This window comes from Echiichthys vipera (assembly GCF_963691815.1).
Source record: "Echiichthys vipera genome assembly, chromosome: 12".
In the NCBI taxonomy this organism is placed as follows: domain Eukaryota; kingdom Metazoa; phylum Chordata; class Actinopteri; order Perciformes; family Trachinidae; genus Echiichthys; species Echiichthys vipera.
The window spans coordinates 6,580,060-6,593,176 of NC_139837.1; the positions used below are offsets into that span (position 1 = coordinate 6,580,060).

The 13,117-nt window shown below is 39.7% G+C and overlaps 1 protein-coding gene across 1 annotated transcript; it reads right to left on the bottom strand.

Annotated features, from left to right (window-relative positions):
- Positions 1–6,078: 6,078 nt before the first annotated feature.
- On the bottom strand, positions 6,079–12,305 carry crip1 (cysteine-rich protein 1). The gene is made up of 5 exons (XM_083924222.1): positions 12,152–12,305; positions 7,495–7,589; positions 6,724–6,781; positions 6,391–6,435; positions 6,079–6,266 (listed from the first exon to the last, which is right to left on the bottom strand). The coding sequence occupies exons 1-4, from the start codon at positions 12,189–12,191 to the stop codon at positions 6,395–6,397; spliced, it is 234 nt and encodes a 77-aa protein (XP_083780348.1). The 5' UTR covers positions 12,192–12,305; the 3' UTR covers positions 6,079–6,266; positions 6,391–6,394.
- Positions 12,306–13,117: the final 812 nt, after the last annotated feature.

Here is a 13,117-nt window from a genome sequence, read left to right on the forward strand (position 1 = left end):
CTCTTCTCCAGAGCCTCTGGATTGATACGTTCAGCCAGACTCTAACAGGACGCCGGGAGATGCTTCACGGGGCTGAAGGCGCTCCATGATTTACTGTTTCTTGAGACAAGATGTTGTTTAGGACAAGTTTCCAGCTTTCACACACTGGATTTTATTCGGCCTGAGCAGATTTAGCGATGAGGAGGCTGGTGGACTGTGTTACAGCAGAGTCAGGGCTTTACAATGTTAGTTGCCGGTATTCGATAGCTAACATGTGTCCTTATACACCTCTTGCAAACTTCTTCAAAAAGTCTTTAAGTGAATCGCTCAACATTTTTCATCAGGCTAGCTGATTCCCCGTTTACATTCTTAAATACCGGCAACTAACATTGTAAAGCCCTGACTCTGCTGTAACACAGTGGCTGTAGCCTTATGTTGAGACTACTATTTTCAGCGCCATTAGTGACAGGAACCAATGGTCCATGTAAGTGACTGGTTCAGTGAATCAGCTACAAGCCCTTCTCCCATAGGCTGTATAAAATATGGACATAGTCTCCGTGACATTACTCATAGGTTTTTGAAGAGCCGAAGTGAAGCTCCAAGTGTGTGGCTCCGGCCGTCGCCATCTTCGTGCGCATGTTTATTTCTGCTGTAAAGTTTGGCATTTTAACACGAGGGTCTGGGGACTCACTCGGTTTTGGAGCCAGCCTCAAGTCGTCATTTGAGAAACTGCAGTTTTTAGCTTAATTTTGCAGCACTGGAGGCTGCAGCTCGTGCGAACCATTTGAATTTATATTCAGTTTTACGCTGAAAACACACCAAACCCACTTGCTCGTTTGCAATAATTATATTTTTTCTTCAGCCAAGAGGTATGTTCATGTTTCAAGTTGGAAGTTGATTTGTATAAACACAGGTCGACATTTCACAGGAGTCGCAGGAGTGGCCGCACTTCGCCTCTAAAAGTTAAACCATCCCCAACCTTTAGTTAAGCCACAGACAGCAGCGAGCTGGGCTTGGAGCATCCGCTGCAGGTTTTCATAGACTGGCCACACTTTGCTGCTGTCATTGGAGTATCCCACTCAAGCATGAAGCAATCTTACTTTTTTACTGCCATCAAAACAAAAAAAATTAAAAATCCCTGAGCAGACCACTTGTGTACGGGCTGTAAATGTAAAGATTATTTTGACAAGTAAACTTTATTATTTTAAGTGGTTGACTTAAGAAAGTTCAATCTTGTAGGAAGGTCATGTCCAAAATAATAACACCCTGTTGGCAGAGGCATGTGTGTGTGTCCATATTAAAACTGGCAGGCCTGATTTTATGACTTCCACAGCTTCACACATGTGATTCAGTTTAGCGTGCTCACTGTTCGGTTCAAGGATGTGATGTATTCTTCACATTCTTCAGTCTCATTTATTGTCTGTTAGAAAAGCAGGAAAACCAGACACGCTAAGCTAATTTGTCTTAAAGGGTCTCACAGAGCCTCTTTTACTAGACTTTGAGCAGGTTTAGTAGTAAAATAAACACAAATTAATTCATAACAAAGCATTAAAACAGTTAACTATGTGTTGCATTAACTCTGAACCTGTATTTCCAGATGTGAACACAAATGTGCAGGCTGAACACCGACATGAGGGTATGGTCCTTATATTCTGCGGTGCCTTTTTAGTTCTGTGATGCCAGAAATTGGAAAAAGTTGTTTTAAAAATAAGTTGTCTATGTCCAAAATCACGCCCTAGTGCACTACTGTGTATATTAACTGCCTGCCATGTTAACACACTTAAAAAGCAGCTGAAAACTCACTTTTTCAAATGGACTTTTCTCTCACGTTTAGCATTTTGTTTTTAAGTTTTATTGTTTCTGTTGCTTGTTTCTTCTATGTATTTTTTAATAATGTCAATGACATTCTTTCTGCTAACAATACCACATTCAATGCTTTTTATACATATAAAAATACTGTTATGCAACACTACACCTGTCCATGATTGCACATAATCATGATTGATGAATAAGTGTCCAGTTTTCCCTGTATTTGTAGAATAAACCATAAATCATACAGTGTGTATTTTATGAGTTGTGTCAGTGTATCTTTCAAAATGACCACAGGGAGTCGCCAAAGTCTGATAGTTTAAAAATATTTAGAAGTTTAAGCCTGTAATACTTGTTGTTATTAGTTTTATTTATTATTTTATGTCTGACTTGATGCTATTTTCTCTTATAATATAAGATAATTATTTTATTAGTATGTTGGAATTGATTGTATCTGCCCTCTCGTAAAAAATAAAAAATAAATAAAGTGAACTATACCATACTGTTAATGTCCACTGTAAGAGTTAAGGCCACCCAGGTCTGCATGTATGTATGAGTTATAAAATCCAGGAGACACCTCTTTGTTTTTCCAGCCCTCAATTTGTTTATGAGTCTAATTTTACAGCTTCATGACTGACGGCTTCTGATTCACGCTGACACAGCAGGTCCTCGGCTAACCCTTTCCTCCTGCTCAGCAGGGGGGGAAAAACAGTAAATTTACTTTAAGTGCAGTCTAAGTCACCATAAGTGCTTTATAAAGGTGTTTAATGTCTGCCTGATGCTTTCATTATGATCATGTCAGGAAATTAACCTCATTAGGTCTTGACATCATGGACCAAATATGTGCTGTGAGACTATTGGGAGTCAGAAATAGCCTTTATCTTCTTGGTACCCATTCACTTCACCGCCATCAAACTGTGAACTTTAATGCTGCAGGTTTCACACACACATCTGCATGCATCACCGTGTCGACCAAAATGTTGGTATTTCCTGTGAGAAGAGTGAGCGAGAGGTATTTGCATTCTCAAAATGAGATGATTTTATCAGAGGAGGAATTGGAAACACTGCAGTCAGGGTGCTGTAACCCTCTGAGACCTGACAGCACCACAAGGACATTTTTGGTTAACTTTATTCTTCTCCCATGTAGAAATAAGGCTAAAGCAAATGTGTGCATGTCTTGGAGGCCACTGTAAATTATTTTTTGGGGATTTTTTACCGAACACAGTAGCCCTCATCCCAAAAGCATTTTATCCCGTAACATTCAACATGAAAATATGCAGATTGAAAGGAACACTATAGCCTACTATCTTTACTAATAGTTTCTTTAATACAGTTTTATTTTTGTGGATCATCAACTGGTTAGGGGGTGCTAACTTTATGCCTGGGACCTGTTAGCTTTAGCCTCTTTGTTTTAGCATAGTCTGTATACAGTCTATGCCTCACAATCATCAACTTTATTCAAGACCTTTTTTATTTATTCATTTTTCTATAATACAAGATTCTTGTCTTAAAACCTGGGATTTTTACTGTATCAACTGTAGCTAGCTAGCTAGCTAATTAAGCTACAGTTTCTACCAAGCCCCCACTACAGTGACTTCCTGGTCGATCCAATAAAGAAGAACCAAAAAATGCAGTTCGCAGAGTGTCCACTAGGGGCAGGTTTCATAATAGAGCAGTTTGTCATTGACCCCCATGTTAAACAGGCCAATTTCACAGCATAATTAAACTTATTTAAGACCTGGTACTTAAAAAAAACATTATGGTCTGTATGTTTAGGTCATATCTCCAAGACAACACTAAGGGGGTGAATTTTTTTTGTAACAGGCTAGTTTTTAATTTATTGGGGGTTAAAGTTTATGAATAATTAGCGGCGCAGCCTGTTGAGTGACAGTTAGCCACTGGCCCTCACTTCTCATTGGAGGCTAGTTGGATTAGCGTGCTAACTCCATCATCTTGAACTTTACCTGCAGTCATTGGTGTGATGGTGTTACTTCCTCCTCCTTTTGTCAAAATCATGTAGGCCATCAAATGTATATTAAAGAACTGGGGCAACTGCGGGAAGACTTTTAGCCTCTATAGGCCTATATGGGACGTCTGCTTTACAGCTGAGCCACGGGGCGTTTTTACCGTGTATGTCATGCACATACATGCAAGTAGAGTAGACCAAAATTGTTTATTTCTACTATATTATTTCATTGTTTATCTTAAAAAAATGAAAATGTGTAGCTTAGGCTGAAGCCATAGGTCATCTTACAACACGAAATTCACAAAATGCATGAACAAACTACATTTGTGTTTAATTTCAGAGACAATTTAGAGAAAAAGCTGAAAAGTGCGTCATTGCCATCCTCTGCATCAGTTGCCTCAGTGTCTGTGACCTTGGATTTTCCTGTGACAGAGATAGTCTTTGTTGCAGAGAAAAAGGGGTGGCAGACGGACAGACGGGCACACTGTTTGGGCTTGTTTGTGTCTGTTGTCATAGCAACTGTCAGGCTGGGATGGCAGAGGCATGGTGGAGGGTGGAGGGTGCTACGTGATTCATGGACAGTGAGGGTGGCCGTGCAGAGCAAAAGTCTGGCAACGGAGACCTAAAAGAACCAAAGAGGAAGCATCTGGTGGATCTGCAAAGACTCTGCTCCTCAGGCTACCCACAATGCACCAGCACCAGCGCAGTTTTTCATTTAGTGTTGTAAGATGTTTTGAGCACGGTCAACCTAATTAAACATCCCTGCTAGTGAGATTGAAAGTTTATCCCTGACCTTGGAAATAGTTGGTAAATCAATCCCACACCACAACGTCTATTTAACGGCTATTTTCTTCCTCAGCAGAGGAAGTTTGCTCAGTTGTCATGGAGTTGTAGATGTTAAAACTTCCATTTTTCTGAGCTTTCAACCTTCATACTCAACCTGGTTATAACATCAGGGCCTCAAGATAAGTGTTTATTTCATACTGGTGCCTTAAAATAGTCATTCTACTTGAGCTATTAATCTGTGTCGTATTTAGGCATATTGATGTGGCTGTTTATGTTTTAGATTTAGTTTACACTAGTCTGGCTCATCGGATGAGAGATAGCTCTTCTGCTATCAGACGCGCAGGACAATTATGATTGGTTTAAAGAAATACAACCAAGCCAGTGTTTTTTTTAACCTATTCCAGAAAAGAAGCAGTGGCAATGCAAGACTAAGTTCACACTCGTGTAGATTTAATTTTCTGTCGTTGAGTCACATGATTTATTACGTTATCCTGTGGATTGGTGTTTTTTTTAATTCTTAAATAAATTAAAAAGGAAATTTAAAAGAGGCATGTCCTGGTTGTGTCATCACCCCCTCACTCATCTTGTGTTTCCTGTCTCGCTAAACTGTCGTACTTCTAACTTATTTAATTATATTTTGGGGCATTTGACACCTTTATTGATAACAGCAACAAGACATGATAACAGGTATTGTTAGCAACAAGACCCCCCCCCCCCCCCCTCCATAGCTCTTGCACCTGACCTGATACTTAAAACAGGCAAATAAACCTCAATTTCAATCTCAAATTAAGGATCATAGACATTAAAAAGATCCAGAAAATGGAAATCTGAATCTGAATCTACATTGAAAATGTCAAGCTACATCTGCTGAGGACGATCATGTGATATAATTAAAAGCTTCATGTTTATTGTCGCGTAAGCTCAAAAAGTTTCATGATTATGATTATTAAGTTTGGTACTCAGTATATCATGGCAAATAAATGTATTAAATCTAATGTGCACATCTCACAGCAGGAGGGTTCCTGGTTCGAGTCCAGGCTGGGGCCCTTTTATGTGGAGTTTGCATGTTCTCCCTGTGTCTGCGTGGGTTTTCTCCAGTTTTCCGGTTTCCTCCCACAGTCCAAAGACGTGCACGTGTTAGGTTCATTGATGACTCTAAATTGCCCGTAGGTGTGAATGGTTGTCTGTCTCTGTGTGTCTCTATGTGTCCTGTCCAGGGTGAACCCCGCCTCAGGCCCAATGTCAGATGGGATCAGCTCCCTCTGCGACCCCGATAGGGACAAGCGGTTGAAGATGAATGAAGGATGATGTAGTAAAGTATGAAGAATTATGTAAACAGACAACAAAACTTGAAATGGGCCATATTTCTTTATGCCATGGGTTGAAATGGAAAGTAAACGTAGATTCAATTTCACACGGAAACAAAATGCAAGTGAACTAATCGTCATCATCAGCAAAGAAACTGCTCTAATTCAATGGTGTTTTATTCAAAGCCACTGCAATCGAAAATTAAAGTGCAATAAAGATGAAGAATGACACAAATTTAAAAAGGTGTTTAATCAGAGTGTAGACAGGAGGACAACCACTCCATTACTATATCATGGATATACACAATCATCTTCAGAAACTAGAGATCAAACACATTTTTAAAAATGCAGGCACAGGTTGTTATTGGGACTTGTGAGTGTGCCGACTTCTTCAATCTAGTTTCCAGGCAACATCGAACCTGATGATGACGCAGAAAAAACACACATGAGGAAGTGCAGGGATGGATTTGTTTAGCAAATAGCACAACAATGTAAGACAAATGTAAGCAAAGTATTTTGTGAATGAACAATGAACTTGCCCACCTGTCTAATTAAATGTGTGGCTCTCGGTTCCACCGTGGCCAAACCCTGCGAGGAGAGAGACAGGAATTACATCATTGAACTAACATTAACATGAGAAATTAAAGACTTTTACTTTGAAAATCTAGAGTCTTCTTCTTCCACACATGATAAGAGTTCAATGAAATGATATCATTTGAGTAAGGACTTAGTTTATTGAGTGTGTGACCCAACCAGGTGGCAGTGTGTGCTTTAATAGGACAGTTTACAGCCTTGAATGCAAAACATCATCCTCACACAGGGTGTTCCAGTGCCAAGGGACTTACGGGCAAAGGTGACAGAGGAGAACATGCTTACCTTTAGGTCCGAACAGTGCACTGTAGCAGGGTTTATGACAGTATGGTTTGCCTTCATGCTGTAAGAGGCAGAGTTGTATTATCACTGATGTCTAGTACTGGCAATATCAAAACAGCTGAAATATACAAATTAAAAGGAGTCTATTTTAGTCTTTTGGACACATTATTTTGCATGTGAATATTATTTTCTGTCCTCTCCAACACCCCAACTACAAAAAATACAAAGAAATCCAAGTTCCAATGCTGTAAGCCAGTTTTAATTGTTCATTGATCTCTTGTTATATATGCTAAATATATGTCCATTAAAAAGCCTTTTCAATATCATTTCAATCAATTTTATAAAATGTCAAAATATTTTTGAGGAGTCATCTTGAACTCAAGGGCATAAACATAAATGTGTCTTAATATAGTGTGACTTAGCATGACAGCATGACAAGCTAACCCCTCCCATCATTTTAAACTACACTTGACCGTTGGTCGAAGCTAGCAGAGCGATATCCCGTAGATCAAATACAATAACTGGCTCCATTTTTAGTGTGTTTCTAACATATCTAACACACATCTTGTAAAGCACATGCCCATACAATACACATTGGTGTATTTTTATTACTTGTTGCTACAAAGTGTTCAAAGTTAAACCTGTAAAATCAATGACAGAGTAGAGATTTGATAGTGGTTAGGTTTGATGAAGTGCTATCAAACCCCACACCCCTGAGTATAATTGTAAAGAATCCGTGTATGTACTGTGTTGTTTGTATTTTCGGTGTCTCACCTCTGCATGTGAGCCCGACGACAGTGTCTTGCTGCACTTCTCACACTTCAGACAGGGCCTGTGCCAGTCCTTGCCAAGTGATGTCACCCTCTCGGCTGCCAAAGACATAAAAAAATGAATTAATCACCACTAGCTTGAGCTTCCACCACACACAGAGCAGCTGTAGTCTGCAGAGATGGAAGAGTCACAGGGTCACACTATAAGGTTTAGACCAACAAAATCATGTCTTTGCAGATAACGAGAATGTTGTTTGGGTGTGCTGCTTGAGGAGAAAAGAGGACTGCGTGTCCCTGAGGAACCTCTACTCCTCCTGGCTCATAAACTCTGATAAAGACCGTCTTTATCTGCAGGGCTGATATGTACACAACACCCACCAGGAGTACTGTAAAAGTGGGAAGGAAGACAACCCAATGATCTTGAGTTCAGATCTTTAATGTATGAGATGGACGAGAGCATAGACAGCTTTTGAGACTCGACACAAAAGACTTCTTGCTCAGTGAATGCGTGAAAGGTCAGAGAGGGCAAGCACAGGAAACGCTGAAAAAGGAGGAAGTGTTGTCTTGAAACATGTCGCAACTGCAGCACTTGATAAACTTCTGCAGACTCTGCAAACATAAAATTCTAACTATTTAGGTGAAGTCCACTGACCTCCGAACCTTCCCACAATGTTATGATATGACATATTTCCTTCCTAAAAATAGCCTGATGTGGCATGAGATTATTCAACAGGCAGCGGAAACAGGGAAAGTGATTTAGGGCGAGGTCAGCCTCTCGGGCCAGTGGCATGAAAACATTTCTGCAAAATGCGGTGGAGCTTGTCCGACCTCAAATAATGACTGCACTTCACTTCAAACAACACATTAGTGGACTAAGCAAACATTGAGCTCTTGTCTTGCCTGTACAAGCAGTAATGGACCAGAGTCTCAAAGTTTAGAGCTCCAACCTGATCAGTTGTGATGTAATGTCGTTTTAGCCTGCTGTTGTTATTATATGGATCTGATAAACATGCTTTTTTTTATGCAGGGGATATTTATTTTACCTGAAGATATGACAAGAAATGGTGCGTGAGAGACATGGAGAATAAGCCAATCTGCTCTCTACATCAACTCACGCTGACTGGAGCATTATGGAGGCAGTCCAATATACACAAACACATACACGGACACAAATCTGAATGGAAAAACACACTGAGGGAGGCTGTTTAGCTATTTCCTTCATTCCATCCCAAAAAAGATTAATGGAGAGGTCGTATAACTGTTTGTCAAGTTAAAAAAAAAAAGAGGCTGATGCATTTAGAGTCCAGTGAATGACCTTAAATTCTTTACAGCATGAAGACCAACTGCATATTAAAGTTTCACAGGAGTGGTTAGGCATTTTTTTCCTTTCTGGCCAAGGGTTAGATGAGGAGACTGATACCACTCCCATGCCTGTATGCTGAATATCAAGCTGCAGCCAACTAGCTTATCAAAAAGACTGGAAACAGAGGGGAAGAGCTACCCTGGCTCTGTCCACCTATAAAGCATTACCACATCATTCTAGCCTGCAACTACCTGGTGTGTTGTATTAATGAGTAAGCTTTAAATGTGCTGGTGGGGCGGATGTGGATTAGTAGCTCAGTGGGTCGTCCTCCATTCGAGAGATTGGCAGTTCAATCCCCGCCTCCCCCGGTCCACATGTCAAAGTGTCCTTGGGCAAGACACTGAACTCCGAATTGCTCCCCGTGCTGCGCATGGGTGTGTAAATGTGGTGTGAATGGTTACATTAGATGGTATGTAGATGTTCACTGCCATCAGTGTAAATGTCTGTGTGAATAGGTGAATGTGACAAACACTGTGAAAGCACCTGAGTAGTCAGAAGACTAGTAAGGCGCTATATAAGTACAAGTCCATTTACCATGTTACCTTCAGACAGACTAGCTAGAACTAACTAGGCGAGTTTGGTCCTCTTGTCTTTGTGCTAAGCTTGGGCTTTAACCAGCCGCAGGCTATAGCCTAATTCTTTGCCTGAGCTATGAGGGCTTCTACGTAACTGCTGAATAATTAATTAACCTAATTTCATTCAATGTTTAGAACTCCAACTAGCATTAGCACTATGCTAACAGGAAGAAGTTATACATTTGCGTTTGAAAGAAGATGGGCTGGGCAGCGGTGATAAGTTCTACAAGTTGGGAAGGCTTACTTTCTCTCTTACTTACTTTCACGTTTAAGTAGCCGAAATAAGAAGCTACCCAGAGCTTTGCTGAGCAGAGAGAATGAGCTAGCATGGCTCTGTCCGATGGTAGCAAAATCTGCTCACCAAAACCTCTAAATGTCACCAATAAAGTGTAACATTTTGTTAAATAAGCCACTTATTAGCTTTCTTGGGTAAAGTTCGATAAGAATATTGATATCACTCATGTGTTTGTACATTCAATTTAAAGCTACAACCAGCAGCTGGTTAGCTTAGCTTAGCACAAAGACTGGAAACAGGGGGAAACAGCTAGCCTGGCTCGGTCCAAAGTCACATATTATATCAAATTTTTGTACGGTTCAAAGAAACAACATACTTCATGATATATTAATTAGTGAGTGAAGCAGAGATAAATGCTGTCTGTGGGATCCCAGGGAAGAGCCTGTTCAAGGATTCTCCATCATCTCTCAAGAAATTTCTTCCGTGGATGCCTTCATGCACGACCTCTGTGCAAATAATAACCCACGCTATGTGCCAGCTTTTTTGCTTCCAACACATACTCAAAATCCTGCAGTGGAACACAAGGCCAATGTAGCTCTGCTTAAAATATTTTGTCTGGTGCTTCTTGTGTATCTGGAAGTGAATCAAGTTCCCCCCTCATCATTAGGCGAGGCAGCGGTAGCGTGATTGTTTCCATCTGAGAGCTTAATAGAAACATTAAGACGGATGAGCCGCAAAAGAGACAGAGAGAAGGAGAGAAGGAGGATAGGGGAGTGGAGGAGTGAGGTGGGATGGAGGCCATCACAGTGAAGTAGTGAGACACGGAGTAAGTTCATAGAGGAGGTCTGGGGGGGGAAATTGATGCTGACATTTGAGGATAATGATGAGACTTTGCTGCCACATAAAGAATACAAAGCTTTGTTTAGGCTACTTTTCCTCTCTCAGCTATATTTTAAAAAGAGAGGTTTGGGTTTTTTTTTTTTTTTTTGCCAAAACAAATTGGTTCGCTTGTTTTGGCCAGATGGGGAAAGTTTATCCATGAAAAGGAAAAATGGGAAGCGTGGCTCCCCGGTCGCACAGTCAATTCATCTGAGTGACAGTCCAAAGACTTGGCTTTGTATTCTGTAGTGGCCCTCTTCCTCTGTGCATCTCCCCGGAAAGATTTACTCTGCTGCACTGCTGAGCTGCAGACAATGTGGTAAATAGATTAAGACGTGAGTAAAATGGAGCTGTCCCTTTCCTCCCCCAGATGCAGTAATTGCTCCCTGCTTTGACGGTGTCCTCATGAGACAGACCTACAAGGATGGAGCCGTATTTCAGGACAGAAGGAGCCGAGTCATTGTTCGTGTAGCTCGAAACAATTCAATTTCCACAGGAAGCACAGATCTTAAACTCTAAAGTAACCTGATAACAAGATAGCTTAAAGAGTTCAGTGACCTTCTGAGGCAACTGGGCGTTGGTCTGCACAAATGTACACACATATAAATAAATAAGAGGGTAGACTGACAGCTTAAAAGAGTGATTAAGTAAGCAAATAACATATTGATAAAACTTTGATACAAAAGTACATTTACCCAAGTGCTGTACTTTTCTTAAAATCTAGTACAAGTATAAAGTATATAGTATAAGTAAAATATTGTACTTTTTACTCTATAGTTACTCTTCCGATTTAGATTTAACATCCAGAACTTCAGTTTATAAATGTAATACAGGATCAATTATACAAGTACCCCGAAGTACATGAAGCAGCACTGCTTAGGGTACATGTTAATGCATCGGTGGTGGAAGAAGCATTAAGTAAAAGTACATACGTATGATCTGGGGTAAACACACAGCCACTAGGTACTCATTTTGCAGATCTATTTTATTTATTTATTTATTCTTAAATTTCAGTTACTTCCTGCTTATACTACACAACATTTCAGAGGGACATTTAGGCTGACAGTGTTTACTCTAATACATTTATTCCACAATGATAGTGATTCATTTGCACATAATGATTTCACATATGACATATTTAAGCTATGTATGATATCCTCATGTCTTAAACTATCCCCAGAGTCCATGAAGCAGTTCAAATGAGCTTCACCTGGAACAACTACAATGACGGTTGTATTTTATGCATCAATAATAGTAATAACCAAATAATATATCAGCGTTTGTCATTCTGCACAACCAGTAGTTTTTGATAGGTTACAAGTGATAGTTCTGCAGGACATTTTGATCTGAATAAATACACCATTCATTAGTTATCTTCTAAAGCCCTTGACAAGTTATTTAATAATTTATTCACATGATATATACATTAAAAAATGCCTGCCTGCAGCCACGTGCTTGTCAGCTTGTCACTCTGCCGGATCAATTCAGTTTCCTGTTTCCTCGTTTATGCAGAAGAACCGCTAACTTGCCTTTAACAAGGAAGAACGGTATTCTCTGCATAAAATAACAATAATTGGAGGAAAAAATGCATAAAGAGAACAAATCTTACCGAAGTACACCTCCTTCTGGCACCTTGGACACTTGGGCATCTTGCTGCAGCTGTGTGTGTGTGTGAGTGGAGTGCAGAGAACAAAAGGTATCCTGGGGATGAAGTGTGACTGCAGCTGGCCCACCTGTGCGCGCTGACTGACCACGCCAGATGTGCGCTCCGTCCTGTATTTATAGCAGCGAGGAAATAGTTCATCTGAAACTTTGCTCTTTTTTTTTTCCAACGGTGGGAGAGGCTTTGGTTAAGTCTTTGTGCGTGTGCGTGCAGAAAACGTCACATTTGGGCACTAAAACGTACGAATTCAACTTTTATTCTCTGTATCAGTTTGAAGGAGCTCCCGTCTCCTCTGTTATGTGTTTAGTTTTTTAGTTTTAGCACTGATTATGCCCACATTCTGAGTTTATATGAGCATATGAGTCATTATAACGTGCTCATTTTAATATTATCACCAATATTACCAAAATCAAATAATATACTATACATTATTTTTAAATGAGCCAGATGCTTTATGTGTACTTCTACTTTTGATACTTTATATTTTATATATATTTTATACTTTTACTCAGGTAAATCTTAGTATTTCTACATTGTGGTATTGCTATTTCTACTTAAAAATATTTGAGTGGTTTATTGAACGTTTTTGTCTGGTATTTTTAATCAAATAACTTAATATGCCTTGTAACTGGAGTGGATTTTTTTTTTTATAAGTGCAATAATGTTTGTTAGTTATAAGTCCTGTTTTATTACTGTGACTAAAGTGCATAATGTCAATGCCAACAGCTGCATCTATCAGGTAATTACTGGAATGTATATACTATATAGTATATAGTATATGTACTGTATACTATATACGATGCTCTCAAAGTCTGCTAGATAATCTTCTCAATGCCTTCAGAACACGTCAGTGGCATGATCTCTGAATTATTAATAGTAAGCCTTTCTTTTGTTCTTATTCAGGCCCAATTT